At 38.1% G+C, this 19,532-nt stretch overlaps 3 protein-coding genes across 3 annotated transcripts in view; 2 read left to right on the forward strand and 1 right to left on the reverse strand.

Annotated features, from left to right (window-relative positions):
• The window catches only part of PDE6B (phosphodiesterase 6B), a 29,759-nt gene extending 29,617 nt beyond the window's left edge, over positions 1 to 142 (forward strand). Inside the window, exon 22 of the mRNA XM_063294859.1 lies at positions 9 to 142. Coding sequence (XP_063150929.1) covers positions 9 to 64 — 56 coding nt within the window. The 3' untranslated portion in view covers positions 65 to 142. The remainder of the gene's footprint in view (positions 1 to 8) is intronic.
• Positions 143 to 5,018: 4,876 nt separating this feature from the next.
• ATP5ME (ATP synthase membrane subunit e) lies at positions 5,019 to 9,594 on the reverse strand. Its single transcript, XM_063294875.1, has 4 exons — positions 9,487 to 9,594; positions 8,247 to 8,301; positions 7,043 to 7,141; positions 5,019 to 5,145 (listed from the first exon to the last, which is right to left on the reverse strand). Exons 1-4 carry the CDS (start codon positions 9,520 to 9,522, stop codon positions 5,123 to 5,125), a joined length of 213 nt encoding a protein of 70 aa, XP_063150945.1. The 5' UTR covers positions 9,523 to 9,594; the 3' UTR covers positions 5,019 to 5,122.
• Positions 9,595 to 12,247: 2,653 nt separating this feature from the next.
• Positions 12,248 to 17,858, forward strand: MYL5 (myosin light chain 5). The gene is made up of 7 exons (XM_063294873.1): positions 12,248 to 12,422; positions 12,755 to 12,862; positions 13,412 to 13,487; positions 14,000 to 14,104; positions 14,774 to 14,852; positions 16,540 to 16,588; positions 17,705 to 17,858. Exons 1-7 carry the CDS (start codon positions 12,420 to 12,422, stop codon positions 17,801 to 17,803), a joined length of 519 nt encoding a protein of 172 aa, XP_063150943.1. The 5' UTR covers positions 12,248 to 12,419; the 3' UTR covers positions 17,804 to 17,858.
• Positions 17,859 to 19,532: the final 1,674 nt, after the last annotated feature.

Consider the following 19,532-nt stretch of genomic DNA (forward strand, 5'->3'; position numbering starts at 1 on the left):
TTCTGCAGCACAAATGGCCAATGGAGGAACTGTTACCTCATCTTCAACTTGTTGCATTCTTTAAGGCAACGCAGGGCTGTTTCACATTTATAGCATCAGGCCTAGATTTGCCACATCTACAGCTGATCAAGAGCCATAGCAACTTGGAATCTAGAGAAGCGCATTTTTTTTTTTTTTCAAAATGTGCTTCATGCAAATTCTGTATTTATATGTCTCCTTGAAAAAGTTAGATGTATAGCTAAATAATTAGCTGAAGATGCTGTTGTATGTTCTAGAGTTGCCCTGGAACATGGCACGCATATATATCTGAGCTACATAAATGTCCTGTGTCACTGAATTAACATTCTGCCTCCTTTGGTATTTTGCGGCTTTATTACTAGAGATCTAGAATAAACTGCTGCTCAATTCCTCAAGACTGGTTTATAAAATCAAAGGCCCATCATGCCTGAGTAGTTTGAAATTAAGTCGACTCATTGCAAAGCTTTGGAGAATAGAAGGTATTCTCATCAAAAGCCTCTGCAATGAATTATCTCAGAGCAGCCTGCACAAGGGAGAGGTTAATCTGCAGGTAGGGATGCAATCAACTGTCAAAGGGGGAAAATGAAGTCTATCCCTGTGCAAATCACTGGGGAACAGACCCACCATGACCACAAATCCAGCTTCTGCAAGCCGTAAGTTGCAAGCCATAAGCTCCTATGTACAGTAGAAGGTCTAAAGCTCCAAACTGGGCCTTGGACATTTGCCTTTACCTGCTCTTTCAGAACACTTCCTGCTTGTACTGACAATCCCAGATAAAAAAGACAAAAATGTATGTGGATTTTCCTCTCAGATCCAAAGCAATCATTGGTGTGTGAGCAGTTTCTGTTTACAGACCAGGAAAGGGCTAGAACTATCTGGAAAAGCTGGTAGTTATTGGCAAATGTAGTTTATGTTCATGAGATAAAAAGTCAGGGATATACTTGGACAGCAGAGCAGACAAGCATTCAAGATTTGAATTTATTTAAATTTATTGGATGCCCAACTCCAGTGAAGTAAAATGAAGTAAATTCCATAAAAGCATGGGAAGAGTCAGGGACTGACCCATCCAGAATTATAATTTAGTGCTATTGAATGAAATAAAACTTAAACTGCATGTAAGTAAATTGCTTTTACGTGTATCTTACATCACAAATAACAGCAAAGCTAGAGACTGGTTCCTGGTAGAAGATCGTATAACTGTAGTTAAATCTTAGAAGCTTATGTACAAATTAATTTGAACAAAATTGTTTTTAAAATAAAATATTGAAAAGACCTTCCATTTGAACATTTTGTTATTTCGTGTATTCATCTGCCCGCCTTAAATCTTCCAACGTAAATGCAGTTATCAAGAGTTTTTTTCTCAGCACATGCCCTGTATCTAAGCTGCCTCTAACATGGAAATAGAACATACAGATGGATACAGAACCAATGTCTAGGAATAGAGAGTAGAGAAAGGACAACAGAATAGCATGAGGTTTATGGATGAGCTTTGGCAGGGGGCATCAGGAGTGGAAATGTATGACATCATCATCATCATCATCCCCCCTAAGGCCAGATAGAAATGGTAGTTTTCTACGAGGAAACATGAAGCTAAATGGTAGTAGTTCAGAGTGAAGAAAATCTACGAACGAACTGGTGGCATGATCCTCCCCAGTTCAGAGAATTCACACTGGACAGCTAGTTTGCAATTTCCACACAACGGGGCTGCTGTAAAAAGCAGAAACTGGAATGGACGTTCTTTGGATATCAGATGTTTCTCTTCTTAATAACATCAGCTTACTTCACAATGGACCTCAGGACAGTTTTATCTAGTTGCAAGGAAAACATTTGTGCTTTAACCACTTACTTAATACAGTATACAGCTTTGACCATATATATAGTCAGCAGATATTCAGGGTATCTCCAGACATTGTGAAAGATCATCTAATGCAGATTATCTACCTAACACAAGACTAGTAGCTACCTAAGCATCTTCCAAATGCCTGTTCCTTAACAAATATGCCTTCTGATTGTGTCACTGTATTATTTAGTTGAATATGGCCTTTCCAGTCAACCTGTGTTGATATCTTGGGGACAAAAGATCTAACCTGTGTTCACTGGATAACATTTCTTTAGCTATCAATACAGTTTCATTTAATTCATTATTATTACTAGTATTGTAGTAGTTTTAATAGAAAATATAGCCAGGACATTTGGAAAAACCAAAATTTCAGTTATATGCTCAATAATTAATTGCTTTCTTTGAATTATTATTAGTCATTAATAAATATTTATAATTCTTGGGAGTACATATTCTAAATGATCTAACATATGTACATTTAGAAAAATGTTACCAGTGGAACTGAATTACCCCTTTCCAAGCCCCTTAATAAGAAAAAAGCACTTCTTCCCTCACCGAAGAACTGAGCTGCGGTACTTTAAATATTTTCATCAGAATACAACATTGATTTCAGCAGGCTTTACCTGATTTTTCTGAACTTCTTTCTCAAGTATGCAAATATGAATGGTAACATAACTGTTTTTAATGTCTTTACAATCAGAATCTGTTAAAAAAAACTACAATGCAGAGAAACTCAGAAGTACACTATATAAACCCAGGTAGCCAGTGACATAGCCAGCCACGCCATCGTAAAATCAATACAACAGCACTTGATGTATCAGTCAACAGCTCAAAAGTTTTTCAATCAATACATTTATTTTTATTTTATAATCTTGTTTCTCTTCCTTGCACATTATGCTGTTGACTTTCTGTTCATTTCTAACACGCACAACTGTGGTTAGTGTCTTCATAGTTTGTTTCAGTGTTTATTGGAAAGAAAGCCACCATATCATGAAATGTAGTTGAATCTGCATGTTTGTCCTGTCCAATCTAAACTCTTTTCCTACTTCTCCTGATTGCTACAATTAGGAAGACATGCACAAGTATTTTACACATGAAATCATTAACAGCTGACCTCTTGAATACTAGGCAAAAAATGTAGAGCAGTGGTTTGCAACTATTGAGTTAAATCCAGATTGAATGTCAAATGGATATAATTTAAGAACAGCCAAGTCCAATATTTTAAAATCTCTGAATCACAATCTTATAAATTTATTGTAATATATGATTTCTCTATGCAAAGAGCAAGGGAATCATGGAGAAAATAGGTTTCTAAATAAAAACAAACCTAGCTTCACTGAAATTCTTCTTGGTTAGAAGTTCTTGTCTGATAAATTTCCAATCAAATAAGTCACATGAAACGTAATATAAAGTCTATTTGAATACTAATTCAGATCAAAATGCTTTTGTTGATATAGAAGAAATGTTTAAATAAGCTTATTTTATAAGCCAGCGGTTTCAAGAAAAAGAAACATCCTACAGTCGTGGGAAAAAGTACACCCTCTTTGAGTTCTATGGTTTTACGTATCAGGAGACTAAAAATCATCTGGTCCTTAACAGGTCTTAAAATTAGGTAAAGACAACCTCAGATGAACGACGACACGACACATTACACCGTGTCATTATTTATTATACAAAAATAAAGCCAAAATTGAAGGTGTTGGTTATCACCTTTAAAGCCCTGCATGGCATGGGACCAGGCTACCTGAGGGACCATCTCATCCCCATAACATCGACCCGCCCCACCCGGTCAGGCAGAGAGGGCATGCTACGGACCCCATCAACAAAGGAATTGCATCTGGCAGGGTCCAGGAGGCAAGCCTTCTCTGTAGTGGCGCCCGCCCTTTGGAATACCATGCCCTGAGTTGAGACGGGTTTCCTCACTCCCGGTCTTCCAGAAGAAATTGAAGACCTAGTTCTGCCACCTTGCTTGGGATGAGGAGGGTAACAGTTCCACCTGGGGGTGGTTGGTGCCACAGCACCCCCTATTGATTGATTGGGATTCCATCTCCTCTTGGATTTTATATTTATTATCTTATTTATGTTTTTAAACTGTGATTGAGGTTTAGATGTTTTTACTATCCTTTTTATTGTAAAATTTTATTTTATCTCCTCTCATTGGGGGAGAGGGTGGTAATATAAATCAATCAATCAATCGATCAAATTGGAGAAGCCATGTGCGAAAAACTAAGTCTATCCTTACCGCTTCCATAGGTATTAAGAGGCTAAGTAGCAGCCAGGTACTGCTAATCAAATGCCCTTGATTTATCAGCAAGTGTGCCCACCTCTATAAAAGCCAAAGTGTTAGGAGTTTGCTGTTCTCTAGCATTCAGGTGTTAACACAATGCCAAAGAGTAAAGATATCAGCAGTGATCTTAGAGAAGCAGTTGTTGCTGCCCATCAATCTGGGAAGGGTTATAAGGCCATTTCCAAACAATTTAAAGTCCATCATTCCACAGCGAGGACACTTATTCACAAGTGGAAAACATTCAGTCCAGACCTCAATCCGATTGAAACGCTGTGGCAGGACCCTAAGAAAGCTGTGCATAATCAAATGCCCACAAACCTCAATGAACTGAAGCGATGTTGTAAAGAAGAGTGGGCCAAAACTCCTCCACAAGGATGTGAGAGACTGATAAAGTCATAGAGAAAACATTACTTCAAGTTATTGCTGCTAAAGGTGGTTCTGCAAGCTATTGAATCATAAGGTCTATTTAGTTTTTCACACATGGCTTCTCCATTTTGGCTTTATTTTTGTAAAATAAATGACACAGCGTAATATGTCATGCGTTGTTGTTCATCTGAGGTTGTCTTTACCTAATTTAAGACCTGCTAAGGACCAGATGATTTTTAGTCTGTCCTGATACGTAAAACCATAGAACTCAAAGAGGGTGTACTGACTTTTTCCCACGACTGTACATATATAAAATTCAATCAGTACACAAATGGACTGGTTACTTCTCCAGCATAGTAGCTGAACCGTTAACATTCTATCATGTTAGAAGGGCTAGATCCCAGCTATTAACACAAAGGCTTCAAGAATAAACTCAGATCAGCATGTTATGTTTGATTCTGTCATTTTTTTTACTTAGCACTGTGCACATTAAGGAAGCCAACATTGTTGTGAATGTCTGTTTATTGATGTAAATAAATGTGTTTTAGACACTTAGAATTATCTACTTCAACATTTCAAACATTGGAGATAAAGGTGAGCACCAAGGTGGTTTATTTCAGTATTGATTCTTGAGCTGAAAAAGAAAAAAAGGCAATTAAGCAAAAACAGCATCCAGATACATTCTAAATACACAGGTTTTAAAGAGATTTTTGAAGAACACTATATAAAATATATTGTTGTCAGCTGTTCTGGCAATTCTCCTTAATTGATGATACTTTAGCTGCACGATGATCAAGGACACAGTTGTTGTATTCTTTTCCAAATGTGGAAGAACTATAGCATATTAGTTTTAAAGAGTGGTGTAGTGAAGTATAGTTTTTCCCCAAATTAAAATAGATATTTAGAATCATCTGCAACCAGACTTAGCCACCCCTGAAGCACATTCATGGAAATCAACAACTGTCCTGGAGAAGCCTCTGATGCTATAGGACTAGTTCCTTCCACTTATGCCTGAGACCACAGGCATCCAGTCGTCAATAATGGAAAAACAACACATGCGTGGCAACATCTGATCCAAGTATGTAAGCTATGCTGTTTGCATCATGATATATGTTTCATCACTTCCCCCAGGGTCCACAGGAGCGTATGCCTGAAGTTCTACAGCCACTGGCGTGGGAGTGAGGTATTCAATTTTTTTTTATGTTCTCAACACAGCAACCGGAAAGAACCATAAATCATGCAGACTCCTCTTCAGATAGGTAATTATACATTAGGAATCTCAGATTTCATGGGACATTATTTTGACATTATTCAATATAGGAAGCTTAAAGCTACATGAGTCCTCCACTTGAAAGTTTTGAGAACCCAACACAAATGTCACTTTTAATAAAGAATAGGGATGTGCATGAGACAGAAAAAAAATATTTTGTTTCAAATGCGTAACAGACCACTATGTTCTAGGAGTTTTGTCAAAACAACTTGGGCCATCCACAATTCGACTGAACCAAAACCTGGAACACAAGCTAGGGTACATGTAATAAAAATGCCAATTTTAGACTATAAGACCTTTTGAATTTAGTACTTCTTTTTAGTCATTCTGGAGCCATTTACCACTAAGGACGTAGAATCACCAAGAAAAATGTTTTCACGTGCAGTGAGAATATTGTATGCAAAAAGATGGAAAAGCAACAAAATACCTAAAGTGGAAGATTAGATTATAAAATTAACTGAACTTGCAGAAATGACAAAGCTGACCACTCGGGTCAGAGGAAAAAAATGAGAAAGATTTTTTTGAAAGACTGGAAACCTTATATGGACTTTTTGTTGAAAGAAAAAAGATCAAATTGATTATTTTGGGATTTGTGGATTAAAAAGGGATAAAGAGGACGGGGAAAAGATTAAGATGATAATTACTCAATAGCAAGACAGGTGGAAGGTACATAATTGCATGTTTTCTTCATTTCCTTCCTTTTTCTCACTATCTTTTGTTTTGTATACTTTTTACTATATTGAAAAATTCATATAAAAAAAATTCCCTTCTCACCCCTATGGATGGTATGTGTCTTCCTCAACCTCGGGTCCTCTACCAGAGGCCTGGGAGTTTGAGGGTTCTGCGCAGGATCTTAGCTGTTCCTAGCACTGCACTCTTCTGGACAGAGAGCTCCGATGTTGCTCCTGGGATCTGTTGGAGCCCCTCTCCCAGCTTGGGAGTCACAGCCCCAAGTGCCCCTACCACCACTGGGACCACCCTGGCCTTCACTTTCCACATCCTCTCTAGTTCCTCTATGAAAAATGTGTTCACTGAAATCCAAAACATCAAGCTTCTGTTGACATACCAAATCCTCAAAAAAAGACTCCCAGGATAAACTACGGAATTTCAGTTTCTGATTCTTTCATTAACTAGATTCTTGATAAGGTGTCGCATGACCATTTCCAATATATGAACTGGGTAACTGGAAATATTTTAAAATAAAGAATACAGCATATGAATGATTCTGAAAAATTAGAATGAACATGTTTATAGAAAATACCTTCTTCCAATGCTTTTGCAATTCTTTTCAGTTCCTCCTGTTTCTTTTTCTCCTCTGCTTCTATTCTCCTATCTTCCGCAGCAATAGGCTTTAAATAAGCTATTGTAAAGTAAAACAATATATATTCAAAGAAAATATAAATGCATTATAATTTATTGTTTCACAGTTCTTTGCTTTCAATTCATTAAAAGCACGTGGAGTTTCAAGGTATACCATTAAATATTTAACAGAGGTCTCTGGAATAATTTTAGCCTCACAATGGACCAGACTTGTTCTCCATTTTTAGCATTGCTAACATTTAACTAGGGACGCGGTGGCGCTGCGGGTTAAACCGCTGAGCTGTCGATCGGAAGGTCGGCGGTTCGAAACCGCGCGGCGGGGTGAGCTCCCGTTGCTCGTCCCAGCTTCTGCACACCAAGCAGTTCGAAAACATGCAAATGTGAGTAGATTAATTGGTACCGCTTCGGCGGGAAGGTAACGGCGTTCCGTGAGTCATGCTGGCCACATGACCCGGAAGTGTCCTATGGACAACGCCGGCTCCAAGGCTTTGAAACGGAGATGAGCACCGCCCCCTAGAGTCGGACACGACTGGACTTTACGTCAAGGGAAACCTTTACCTTTACTAACATTTAACTAAATTACTAAGATGCAAGTTTACAAAAATAGAAAGGGGAAGTATAGAAAGATAGTAATAATATACTATTTCCTACTTTATTTAATTTTTTCTTTTACTTATTACTACTAAACTCTGAATTTCTACATTCAGAATGGGTTTTTTTTAACAAAATTTTTAAAATGCTTTATAGAAGTATTTAACTGAATATGCTCATACTGTTCATGCACCAATAAATAAATGCATCAAATCTTAACTTTGGAAGTGCAGACGTAGACTCCAATAAAGAGCAATCAAAAGCAAATGGACAGCAATATGCAATAAGCAATCTTGTGCACTCACTTTTTTCACACAAAGTGATCTAAGACTTCTCAGAATGTATTATTAGAACAGAAAAATGCTTGTGAATTGTTGTTAAGAAGTCAAGAGGAAACAGCTCGATCTAAATGCATCTACTACAAAAATATTACAGTACTGTCTAACTGCATATCTGCTTAACTGCAATGTATTTTTCAAAACCAAATGTCAGCTACTCACAATTGAAACATGACCAAATAAAAGATTAGATAATTGCTTTTCTTAACCACTTACCATATCTTCTTGCTCCATAAATGATTCCCAACAGCAGTGCTGAGTATCTGCAGAACTTTAAATAAATTACAGAAATATAAAACATGAAGAACATATTACACTTAATTCATACAGACCAAATTCAGACATTACAATGTGATTATATATACTTAGACCATTCTGTGTACCCCACTATTAATTATTATGAAATGAATAGACAGAATGGTGTAAATACTGGAATTTTTCCAGTGCCTACCCCCACCTGAGTAAACAAATTCTATGACTGCATCAACATGATACCTCTAATAATAAAGCCATCATTTAAAACATCCAAACACGCTAAAGGGCTAATAGGAACTTTATACAATTTTATCACATTTGCTTTCAGTAGCATAAAAGCAGAGTGAGAATACAAGAATGTTAACTCAGATTATACTTGTTTGAACTTTTTGACCATGTTTTCAAAAGGTTTCCCAGATATTTTCATATTGTAATGGTATGTGGGAATGGCCATGGGAGACAAGGGGGAGAGCTGCAGACTAGACAAGCATCATGCAAAAGATATCTCAGCCCACTGAAGTAGAAGGGATGTGGGAAGTGTTTCAGAAGGGATCCTCCCTAGTTTTCTGGAGGGTAAAAGTAAAGCAGGGGAGAAATACTTTCAGGCTTGCAAGATGCTGTTAATGTAACCTTACAACAAAGACAGAGCTAGTACTTCTGACTGTGCTTCTTGTCTGGACTACCGCGCAGGGCTAACACATTTATTCTTTGGCCAAAATAAAATGATCTTTAAACAGCGTTCAAAACAGACTCTCGTGATGGGTGTATCTAGTTGTCATTATTACATTTCATCAGAATATTTCTGATTGACACAGCTAGTTTGTAGTTGGGGATCTTTTTAATTCTTCGGGCATGTTTAGATCTTGTTAAGCGCTCTGACTGAGAGGCCAGCTAAAAACGCTTTTTAAAAAAGGAAGTTTTGCAAAGATGAGAGAGATTTATTGAACAAGACGTCATCTGAGCAAAGGGAAAACGAAAACCCAAGAAAGACGAGGCATGTGGAAGACTCTGGACCTAAAGGGCAGGAGACAGGCCAACCGTTCCACGCCAGCCATTCCCCTCGACCTCCACGGTCACCTTCCGACCACAGGGGGACGCCGGCTGCCTCCCTCGTTTGCAGGCCTCGCCCATCACGAGGCGGAACGCGCGCAAACTCGGCCTCGCGGAAGCCCGAAGCGACACGCGCAGCGCCCCCGCTCACCTTGATCAGCGGGGAAACCTCCACCGGCGCAATCATCTTTTTCTCCCAGCCGAAGGAAAACGGACGTGACGCACCGGCCGCTTCGAACGGAGGCACGCTGGGAGCGCCGTGACGCAGGGGCGTCGACGATACAAAGCGAGGGAGAAACGTAGAGATAGAAAATGGAAGAGTCACCGCGATCGCAATTTTTTATAGAGCTACGACAGATCAAACGTGCTGCTGGGCATTCCAATGCAAACTCTGAGGGATTCCCAAACTCTTTAAGCGTTTGGAGAACCGCGGCCAAGGGGCATTTTTAATACTGACAGGACAAAAAATAAAATAAATAACATAACATAACATAACATAACAAAAATAAAATAAAATAAAATAAAATAAAATACTGACTTGTCCATAAAAATAAAATGTCACTTGTAAATGTACTCTAAAGGCCCAAAGTAGGAATATTTCCCCTTAAACTCAATGAGAACATTTCTTTCAGTAGATGTACACAGGGCTGGTTTGTGAGCCAATCTGGCTCTGTTGTGATTTTTGAACTGGCACAATAAAAAAAAAATCTGGGAGTTGAAGTCCACACATCTTGAAGTGGCCAAGTTTGAAATACGCTGATCTAATCCAACTCCCTGCAGAAATCCATTACATCAGCATCCCCAAGCGATGCCATCCAGCCCCTGCTTAAACACCTTCAGCTACAGCAAGGACAGCGCCTCCCGAAAAAGTCTGTTCCGTTGTTGAATTACTCTTGCCATTAACAACATTTTCCTGATGTCCAACTGAGATCTACTGCCTTGTAATTTAAGCCCACTGTTCCTTAGCGTGTCTTCTGAAACAACGCTGAACCGTTCTACCCTGGCTTCTGCATGACAGCCCTTCAGATACCCGAATACACCTATCGGGTCTCCCCGCAGTTTTCTCTTCTCCAGGCTAAATATATCCAATGTCTCCACCCTTCCTCATACATTTTTCCCTGAGTGTGCGCGCGCGCGCGCGTGTGTGTGAATCCGTCTAAGATGAACCAGTTTGACAAACTGCTGAATTGGGGCCAAGTTAGATCTTCGGTTCTCTGCTCATCCCTTGTATAAAGATGATCCCATTTTTAACTTTGTAAAGTATATCTAAAAGCAAATAAAAGGAAGCTTTTACCTTTCTAAATAACATCAACATTTTTATATGGTGACACTTCTTAAAGTCTTGGAATGTATGGGTTATTCAACCAAATGCCTTCCCCAGAAGGAGGGTACACAGCAGTCTAGAGTAAGCTGGAAAAGCATAATTTTTACTGGCTCAGGAATCCTACAGCATTTATGAATTTAATCATTTTATATAAAACTAAAGAGTGTTTTATACTATACATTGTTTGCAGAAATAAAAAATTATTTGCCATGATTAATTCATCAAACAGTTTGTGCAAACCTTTTGAAAAGTTTATTATTGTTGACTTACTTAGAAGGAACAATACATGTTTTTGAAAGATACAGACTGAAAAAGTTTTCAAGGACTCTATGACGCAGCATCTTTAAAAGTTCCTTAAATTGGATCCTAAAGAAGAGAGCACTAGCAGAGGCTACAGATACACACACACCCTTCCAAAATCCCAGAGAGAATATCACAATGCAATATAATTAGTGAATATTATGAGCATGAGCAGCTGCAAGCAGACGATCTGAACCGCAAGAAACCACTCCACAAGAATATTGTGTGTCCAGAAATGTTTCTAACAAGGCACATCATTTTAATTATTTGATTTAGTGAAGCCACGTTTCTTTTTGCAATTAATCATAAAGTGATTCATTAATTGCATGAATCATTTAAGTTAAATTAAATTAATCATTTAAAGTTTTAAATTGGATGTCCAAAACACACTAAACCCAAATGCAATTTGCTTATTATGGCTCAATGTGTTGTGTGAACCATGACTGTATGATTATGATTTAGAATTTACTATGCTGTGTGAACCCAGATACCCAAGGGATATCTGGCTTGCTGTAAATAGGAACAGCTGAGACTGAATATGTTAGCCTGTTTTGCACCATGCCCCTAAGTCAAAACCAACCAAATCAAGGTCTACTCTACTCCCCCTAGTTCATCATGAATTCTCCAGGATTCCTTTGTATTTCTATCTTATACCAGACAAACAAACAAAAAGGCATGGAGGGAGCTTCAAAATCAAATTTGTCTAAACCTAACAAATCATGCCCAATTATATCTTCGAGAAATGGCCCCTCCCCAACCTAGCATCTTCCAGATGCAATTCTCAGAATATCCACTGGTAGCATTTAGGTGAAGCGTTCCTCAAAAATATAGTACCTCTGGGATAATCCAAAGAAGAACAAGAGGTTCTTCCTTCCATTTATATATTGCATGATGGTATTGTTAACATGAAGAATTACATACAAATTTCTGGACAATTTCAGATCATTAAAAAATTAAATGCATTTAATTGCACCCTACAATTGTGTATGGAAGAATATAGTATTTGTGTTTTAACTGATACTGGTATACATGGTTGTGTGATGAATTTAATACTGTGATGTTCCTTTGTTGTATGTTTTATGTAGTATACAACTTAATAATATAAAGCTTGTTTAATCCCTGCACAGCAAGGAACTGTTCTTACCATGTTATAATATGAGTTCAAAAGGTGCACAAAAATAGCCTGAGTGGCAGTTGAGTTCACCACCATATATATTGCAGCCCATAGTAATTGAAGGAATGTCTTACCAGGCAATTTCAAGTAACTGTCGTTTGTTCACCAGGGAATAGAAGGTATCTTGCAGCTCTGACCAAGTATGGAGTCATCTTGTGAGCGAAGGGTTCTTGCAGCATTTGAGATCTTCTTTGGGAGTGCCATCTGCAAAGACAAGATCCTCTACATATAAGAAGTGCTTGATACAAGCAGCTTCCCAGAGAAACAGAGAACCTTTCCAGGAAAGATGGTGAGTTTGACCTGTATAACAAAATGATCTCTGTATGGCTTTCATGACACAAACTTGATCGATTAGCCTTTTAGAGGCTAAACGTTTACAGGATAAATATATATTTTTTTTTTAAATCACTGGCTTCTTTCACATACAACTCCAAGCTACAATCTGGGTATCCTGTTGCTTTTGTACAATACAGTATGTATAAAAAACAGTGTAGCATGAAGGCTGCGTTTTGTTATTTAGAAAAACAACCTGAGAATTATCATCAGCTGCCCTGTCTGCTTCTAAATGCCTGATCAGCGCAAGGTATGATCTAACTGAATTCATAATCCTCTTCATTTCAGGCCAGCCGAAAAACCAAAAAGAAGGAAGGCGGTGCCAAACGTGCTCAGAGGGCTTCCTCTAACGTTTTCTCCAACTTTGAACAGACGCAGATCCAAGAATTTAAGGAAGTAAGAACATTTCCCTTTAGGATATTTTAAATTGCACATGAGGGGTATTTTATAAGAACTGGGCAAGATTTAACCCATTGTCGTCCAACATTCTGGAAACCAACAGGATTATTGTTAACCCAATTTAAGCTGATTATTTGAAAATTGATATGTTCCATTACTTCACATAGAACAATTTGCAACTCTAAACTGAGTTTAGCATTTAAACTGATATATAACCAAAAAAGCATTGACTGTGTACACATCTTGTGTTAAAGCATCCTGAGGCTTTTTTGGCTATGGCTTAGTACTGTGGGTGAATTCAAAAAGCATAGTTAAATTATGGCTTCGTGGTATGTTTGAATGTTTTTACTAGGTAAAAAAATGGAAGTCTGTGGCTCTAAATTTAAGCATATCCATCACGTTTTTGCTTTTCCAAGTGTTGGAGTACAGAAAAATCTCTGAGGCTGATATCCTATCCACTGAAATACATGGGACTTGGATCCAAGTAAATATGATTAGGATTGAGATGACATTAGTTACTACAAAATACCTTTTTTAAAAAAATAGGCTTTCACCCTAATCGATCAGAACAGAGATGGCTTCATAGATAAAGAAGACCTAAAAGATACCTATGCATCATTGGGCAAGTATTATGAAATTATTTCATCTCAGTTTAAAATCAGTCTTTCTTCCTTTCTTTCTTTTGTAATTTGATACAATAATAATGGTAGTTACAGTTAGGTAGCATACAAGTAACAAAAACAAACTGTAATAAATTAGATTAGCATTTAATAAATAATCAGAATCCTTTCTGTTGGGCTAATGTGTTTTCTGCTCTTAATGTAATTTAAATCTGTTAATTAAAACTCATTTCTCAATTCATTCCAAGTATATTATCCTATTGATTAAAGGAGAATGCAGATAAGTTCAATTTAAACTCTAATTTTGTTATTAATAGCTTGAGCTCTTTATGTTCTTTTAAGCTGCATATAAATTGAATAGGAATGGGAAATAGGACATTTCTGAAACTGGTAATATTAGTTTTTGCTGGCACTTATAAAAGGAAGGTTGGTGGAATTTACTATTGAAAAGTTGTATGTAAATTTGATAACTATATCAAAGACGGATGCAATTAATTTCTTTGTTTGATTTTAGGTAAAACAGATGTCAAAGATGATGAATTAGAGTCTATGCTTAAAGAAGCTACGGGACCTATTAATTTCACCATGTTTTTGAACCTATTTGGGGAAAAGTTAAGTGGTACGTTTAGCAGTATCTTATCTTATAAGGCCATTTTTTTCCAAATACCTAGCCTGAGTTTTTTTGTTCCTCCTGAATTAGGTCTATGAGAGCTCAGTAATGATACTACAAATGTGTTTATTTGGAGGGATTGTCCTATAACATTACTGGCTATAAGAATTAAAATGAATAGGAACTGTTGAAAACTTTGGTGGTTGCCAAATTCATTCTTCACCACTTTTGATGCCAACAGATCCACATAGATCCATGTCCTTTTGGATTGTGTAGTGGCATTTTTGGCTCAAAATGTGTGCAGAATTATGTTTACAACCAAATACATTTGGAAAAATGTGCATCAAGTTGAAAAACTGAGAGAGGCATGAATTGTTTTATTTGGAAATGGACTTTAGTTGGAGCTCCTAATTTTAGTTTTCCAAACCAAAGGAATTGTTTTCCTTTTAAACAATTCACTTTTATAGATTAATGACTTGTCAGCCCATCATGGGACCACAGACAATGCTGATGTGTTAAGCTGTTTTCACATAGTCCTATGAGGCAGCTCAGCATCAGAACTGCAACAAACTGTTGGAAACAACTGAAGTTGATACTGTGTTCTCTGGTCCAGCATTTTATGGCTCACAAGGAATAACAGTGCCAACAAATTCAACTGCATCTCACTATTTTCTGCAGGTACAGATACCGAAGAGACTATACTGAATGCATTTAAAATGTTTGACCCAGAAGCTAAAGGCAATATTAACAAGGATTAGTAAGTATTGGATGCCTAAAGAGTCACTGAGAGTTGGCCTGCATACAAAATTGATAAATAAATAAATAAACAGAGCCTGTTTATTGTGAAGCGGTTCATATTGTCAGTTAGTATTGCACGTGGCAGGGGCGGTCTTTAAACAAGTTTCTGCCCAGCTGCGTATAGGCCAGAATCTAATATCATTTAAAGTGCAAAAAAATGCAATCATGCCTAAGTAACGATAACTCCGTCTCTGCTCTTGACTTCTTCCTCAGTGGGCCCACAGAGGAGGAAACTGGTTATAGGAGGGATATGGGGATAAAGAGAACAGATTTGGCACCTCCTACCAATCTTGCCATTTTACTTGTCCTCATCCCCATTTACCCAGTTTGTGTAAAATCATATTTAAAGATGCTAGTGCACCAATAGAGCATGTAGTTTGGCCCTAATAGCTACTGCAGCCTACCACTACTACTGTTATTGGCCCTAATAGCTACTACTACATGGTGGCTGGGGAATTCTGGGAGTTGAAGTCCCCACATCTTAAAGTTGCCAAGTTTGAAAAACACTGAACTATTCCTTGAGACCATCAGTTATTTTTATTTATATCCATCTTCCAGCTAAAAATGATCCCAAAGCAACCTACAAGCATTATAAACAACAGTAAAAAGAATACAGCATAATTTAAAAAGCAAACCCACCAAATGGCGAGGTGTATCCAACAGGGCAGCTGGCAATAATGGCCTTGTACTGGTGGGGGCAGAGGGAGGGGGGAAAGAGTTCAACAGAAGCAAGTTTTTCTGAAGATTATCACCTACTTTCTTTAATCTCTCTTTAGAGCTCTTCCTGACAAAACATTTGGTAGCAATAGAACATGCATGGCCTAACTGGCCTTTTGCATCATGCTCTTATCTGTAATAGTCTTGTTTGTGGCATGAGGCTTGTAAACCATGGTGTGGAAAGTATGGCCCAGGAGCTACAAGTGATCTTTCAGTGTCCATTTTGCAGCTCTCAGAATGGATAGGGCTAAATGGACCTTGGGAAGAGGGCTTTAAGAAGCAAACTGCAGGCCTTAAGCCATATAAAGGCTTATGGAACCCATTTCACCTCTTGAAAGTACCAGCTTTGCCCAAAAGCACAGGTTCAGTCCCTGCCCACTTTCAGAATGTGGCCTTTGAAGTGCCAAGCAAAGCCCGCTGTGGCCCTTGAGCCGACAGAATGTGGCCCTTGTGCCCTTGCTTTTGTGCCTTAGACCATAAACTGGGGGAGCTGACTAACCTTGTCTTTATAATTTCTGTCTATTAGCACTGTAAAACTTGGTTTCCCCAAATCTGCCTTGCATTTTTATTTCAGCCTCTATCCCACTTTAACCATGGTCAGCTGAGGCAGAAAGCATGACAAACTTGAATGTGTTTGTTCATAAGGAATGTGAAATTATAATGTAATGTTTAGTGACGATCTCCAACCTAGAAAGATGACTTCTTCCTTGGTGCCATTAAATAATCAAGTACACCAAGACACCCACATTGACATACTGTAACATACATTGCAAGTAATGTACAAGGCTTCAGTGGTACATATCCCATAGCAGGAAAGATGCAACTGGGCTTTTGTTGTACAGAAAACATGGTCCAGTATGTAATTTTTTTCCCATATAACATGCAACCCTCTATAAAATTTAAAACAAATCTCTTTGTTTCTTCAACAGTATGAAACGCTTAATGATGTCACAAGGCGATAAGTTTACTGCAGAAGAGGTTTGTATTTTTGTCATCCAAAATTCAAGTGTCAATCACATTTTAAGAATGACATTTTTCAAAGTTCAGAGGAACTTTTTAAAATGCGGCCAGAATCATCCCAATTAAAAACCAATTTCTGTAGCTGCTGTGGTGGGGTGTTTGTTACTCGGTTCTGCTAAATGATTACTGTTATTCCAACAAGTTCAAAAGAAATTTCTTGAAACAAATAGCTGTTATTCCAAACTCCTCCTTTAAGTCTGAATTGCTAAACTACAACAAATTTGAATAAATAAAACATTGAAGGCAAAAGGAAGAGGGGCCGACCAAGGGCAAGATGGATGGATGATATTCTAGAGGTGACGGACTCGTCCCTGGGGGAGCTGGGGGTGTTGACGACCGACAGGAAGCTCTGGCGTGGGCTGGTCCATGAAGTCACGAAGAATCGGAAGCAACTAAACGAATAAACAACACAAAACATTGAAGGTAATGTAAGGATCCATGAAGCTGCCTTGCATAATCCAGACCTGAAGCATCTGTCACACTGCTGAAGTTGAATGGCAACAGCTGTTCAGCTGAGGGGTACTAAACTCTTGATGCCAGAGATTAAATCCATTTGCTTTAGTCTGCAACATGCACATGTAGACACCGAACTATGGATTCTTTGATAAAGGCGACAGTACTGGCTTTCACTGAAAACTTCAAGTTTAATCTACAGGAAGTGCAGATGACTTCTAAATACTCATTTGTAGTTATAACCAGTAGCTAATGTAATATGTATTTAGTGGCCACACTAAATTATTGCCCTTTAGAAAAATTATTACTGTTAATACATTTTTCTTAAGTGGGAAGGTAGCTAATGAAGTAAGTTGCTTTTGTTGAAGTTACTTTTTGTCCTAATAAATAGCAATTTCAGGCATGTGAAAACTTTTAAGGAGAATTCTGACATAGAGACTTCTAGTTTTGTTAATTCTGTAAACAAAATGTATGCTTTTTTTTGAGTCTAGCATATATTTTTAGTAGGCATGCTTCTTCAGTGTCCAGCTTCAAAGACTGAAGAATCACTTGGCTGTGGTCTTCGGGCTTGTTCTGCTCATGTTCGTTGGCTAAACTTGTCCTTTTTCTGTTGTTGTACAGATGGATCAGATGTTTCAGTGCTCCCCTATTGACTCGGCAGGAAATCTGGATTACAAAACTCTCTGCTACACCATCACACATGGAGATGAAAAAGAATAAAATTCATAAGCTTTAGGAAGTTGTGTCAGCATCTGTCACATTAATTAAACAAAATAACAAGCATTTCTTGCCTTCTCTGTGGCTTCAAACACTTACTTAAACAGCCATCTTTCCAAATATTGATGTTAACAAGGTCACATGTTACACACAAATTCTTTCTTTTGGTTGTGTTCTTCTGCCACTGAATGGTTGAAAAACAGCTACAGTGTGCAGAAACCTTTATTTTCTGTAAAAATTTGTATTTGTGTTCGAAAGATACTTCGAAATTAGCATTTATTGCAGAGATACTTTTATGCAGAACATATATTCAATTGGCGCATCTTTGTATATTCCAGATGGTCATCAACTCTCTCTTCCTGGTGAATGAGTATTTGAAAGAGTGGAACAGCAGCAGTTGCCTAAAATCTTGTAGCAGAATACTCCTTGTTCTAGTTTCATATACGGCATTTGGGATAGCAGCCCCCTGGAAATGTCCCATCCGCAACACTTGAGTATCTGCCACTTAATGCAATTGAGATTTAAAATCGATCTGGGAGCGGGGCTGCCATCAAAAAGCTTTCTCCTGGAATATTCCAAACAATCGATTACACAGCAACCTCTTTGTGTTGAACAGAGATCATAATGATAAACATGGTTCTGTTGTGATTAAGAGACCTACCTTCTAGTCTACCCTCAGTTATGAAAGCTCACTGAGCAATTTGGGCCAATCACTGTCAGCCCTTCAAGGTTGATCAGACTAGGAATCCAATGTCATGTAGATCAGTACTTCCTTTATTGTAAAGCTAGGGTAACAGAATCTTGTTAAGTCTGAATGCACTCCCCCCCCCCCAATCTTTGTGAGAACTACGGAGGGTCTTGTCTGAGATGTTTACTCAGGTTACCTTCCTGCTCCAGACTCAGTCCTCTTTTATCTGATGGTTGTCTTGGTAGTGGCTCTTTCAGCGAGTTTCCAGTCGGGGCAGCCTGTGAAGTATACTAGGTCCAATATTAGAAGTCTTCTGCTAAGCAGCATACAGACATTTTCCACAGTGCAGTTTAATGAGTCAAAGTAACAGCATCCGTTGCAAGGTGAAGAGAGAGAATACACAGACCATAGTATACTCTTATACAATCTATTGTCCAACAGAATCATACATTACAAAATCTCATTACACCATGCAATCATATTACACATGTCATCTTCTTATTTCATTAGCTTCCTCCTATGTCGTCCGCTTCCTACTCAGTCATAATGACACAGCTAACTTGCAGATTAAATGACTTGGCAATTTCTATCATAATAGTTTCTATTCTGTTGTGTAAATTTTGATGTATATTTTTACAAACATCAACAGGCTCTCCTCCCATCCTTCAAGGACATCTCCTCCCCCCTCTACATTCACTCACTCAGCCCACCCTACTTTACAGGATTGTTATTATGAGGAAAAATAGATAACGTACTGTGCTTAGATAGAAGTGCATATGAACAAAAATTAAAACTCTGAAATACTATGATGGACTCAGTGGGTATCTCTTCCACAACAAAATGCATTTTGTGTGCATATATATATATTTGCACAATAAGTAATTAGGCTCCTCCCCTGCGCTTTGTGATTTTTGCTCCCGGTTTTCATGAAGGAAGCAAAGCAAAACTACTCTTCCTTGCAGAAGCGCTCCAAATCTGTCAGATTGTGAGGGCATCTCCTGTACTTCTAGTGATGTGCGATGTTGTTTTTGGCCAAACATACTT

The sequence above is a fragment of the Candoia aspera genome, chromosome 2, assembly GCF_035149785.1.
Source record: "Candoia aspera isolate rCanAsp1 chromosome 2, rCanAsp1.hap2, whole genome shotgun sequence".
Taxonomy (NCBI): Eukaryota; Metazoa; Chordata; class Lepidosauria; order Squamata; family Boidae; genus Candoia; species Candoia aspera.

What these genes read in the sequence shown, in the direction of transcription:
- ATP5ME (XM_063294875.1), bottom strand. Translation starts at nt 9,522, where the DNA reads ATGATTGCGCCGGTGGAGGTTTCCCCGCTGATCAAG. An exon ending in AGGTTTCCCCGCTGATCAAG is followed by an intron (nt 8,302 to 9,486) that starts GTGAGCGGGGGC and finishes ATTTATTTAAAG; the next exon opens with TTCTGCAGATACTCAGCACT. An exon ending in TGCAAAAGCATTGGAAGAAG is followed by an intron (nt 5,146 to 7,042) that starts GTATTTTCTATA and finishes TTTCTTTTTCAG; the next exon opens with CTCAAGAATCAATACTGAAA.
- MYL5 (XM_063294873.1), top strand. An exon ending in ATTTGGGGAAAAGTTAAGTG is followed by an intron (nt 14,105 to 14,773) that starts GTACGTTTAGCA and finishes TATTTTCTGCAG; the next exon opens with GTACAGATACCGAAGAGACT. An exon ending in ATAAGTTTACTGCAGAAGAG is followed by an intron (nt 16,589 to 17,704) that starts GTTTGTATTTTT and finishes GTTGTTGTACAG; the next exon opens with ATGGATCAGATGTTTCAGTG.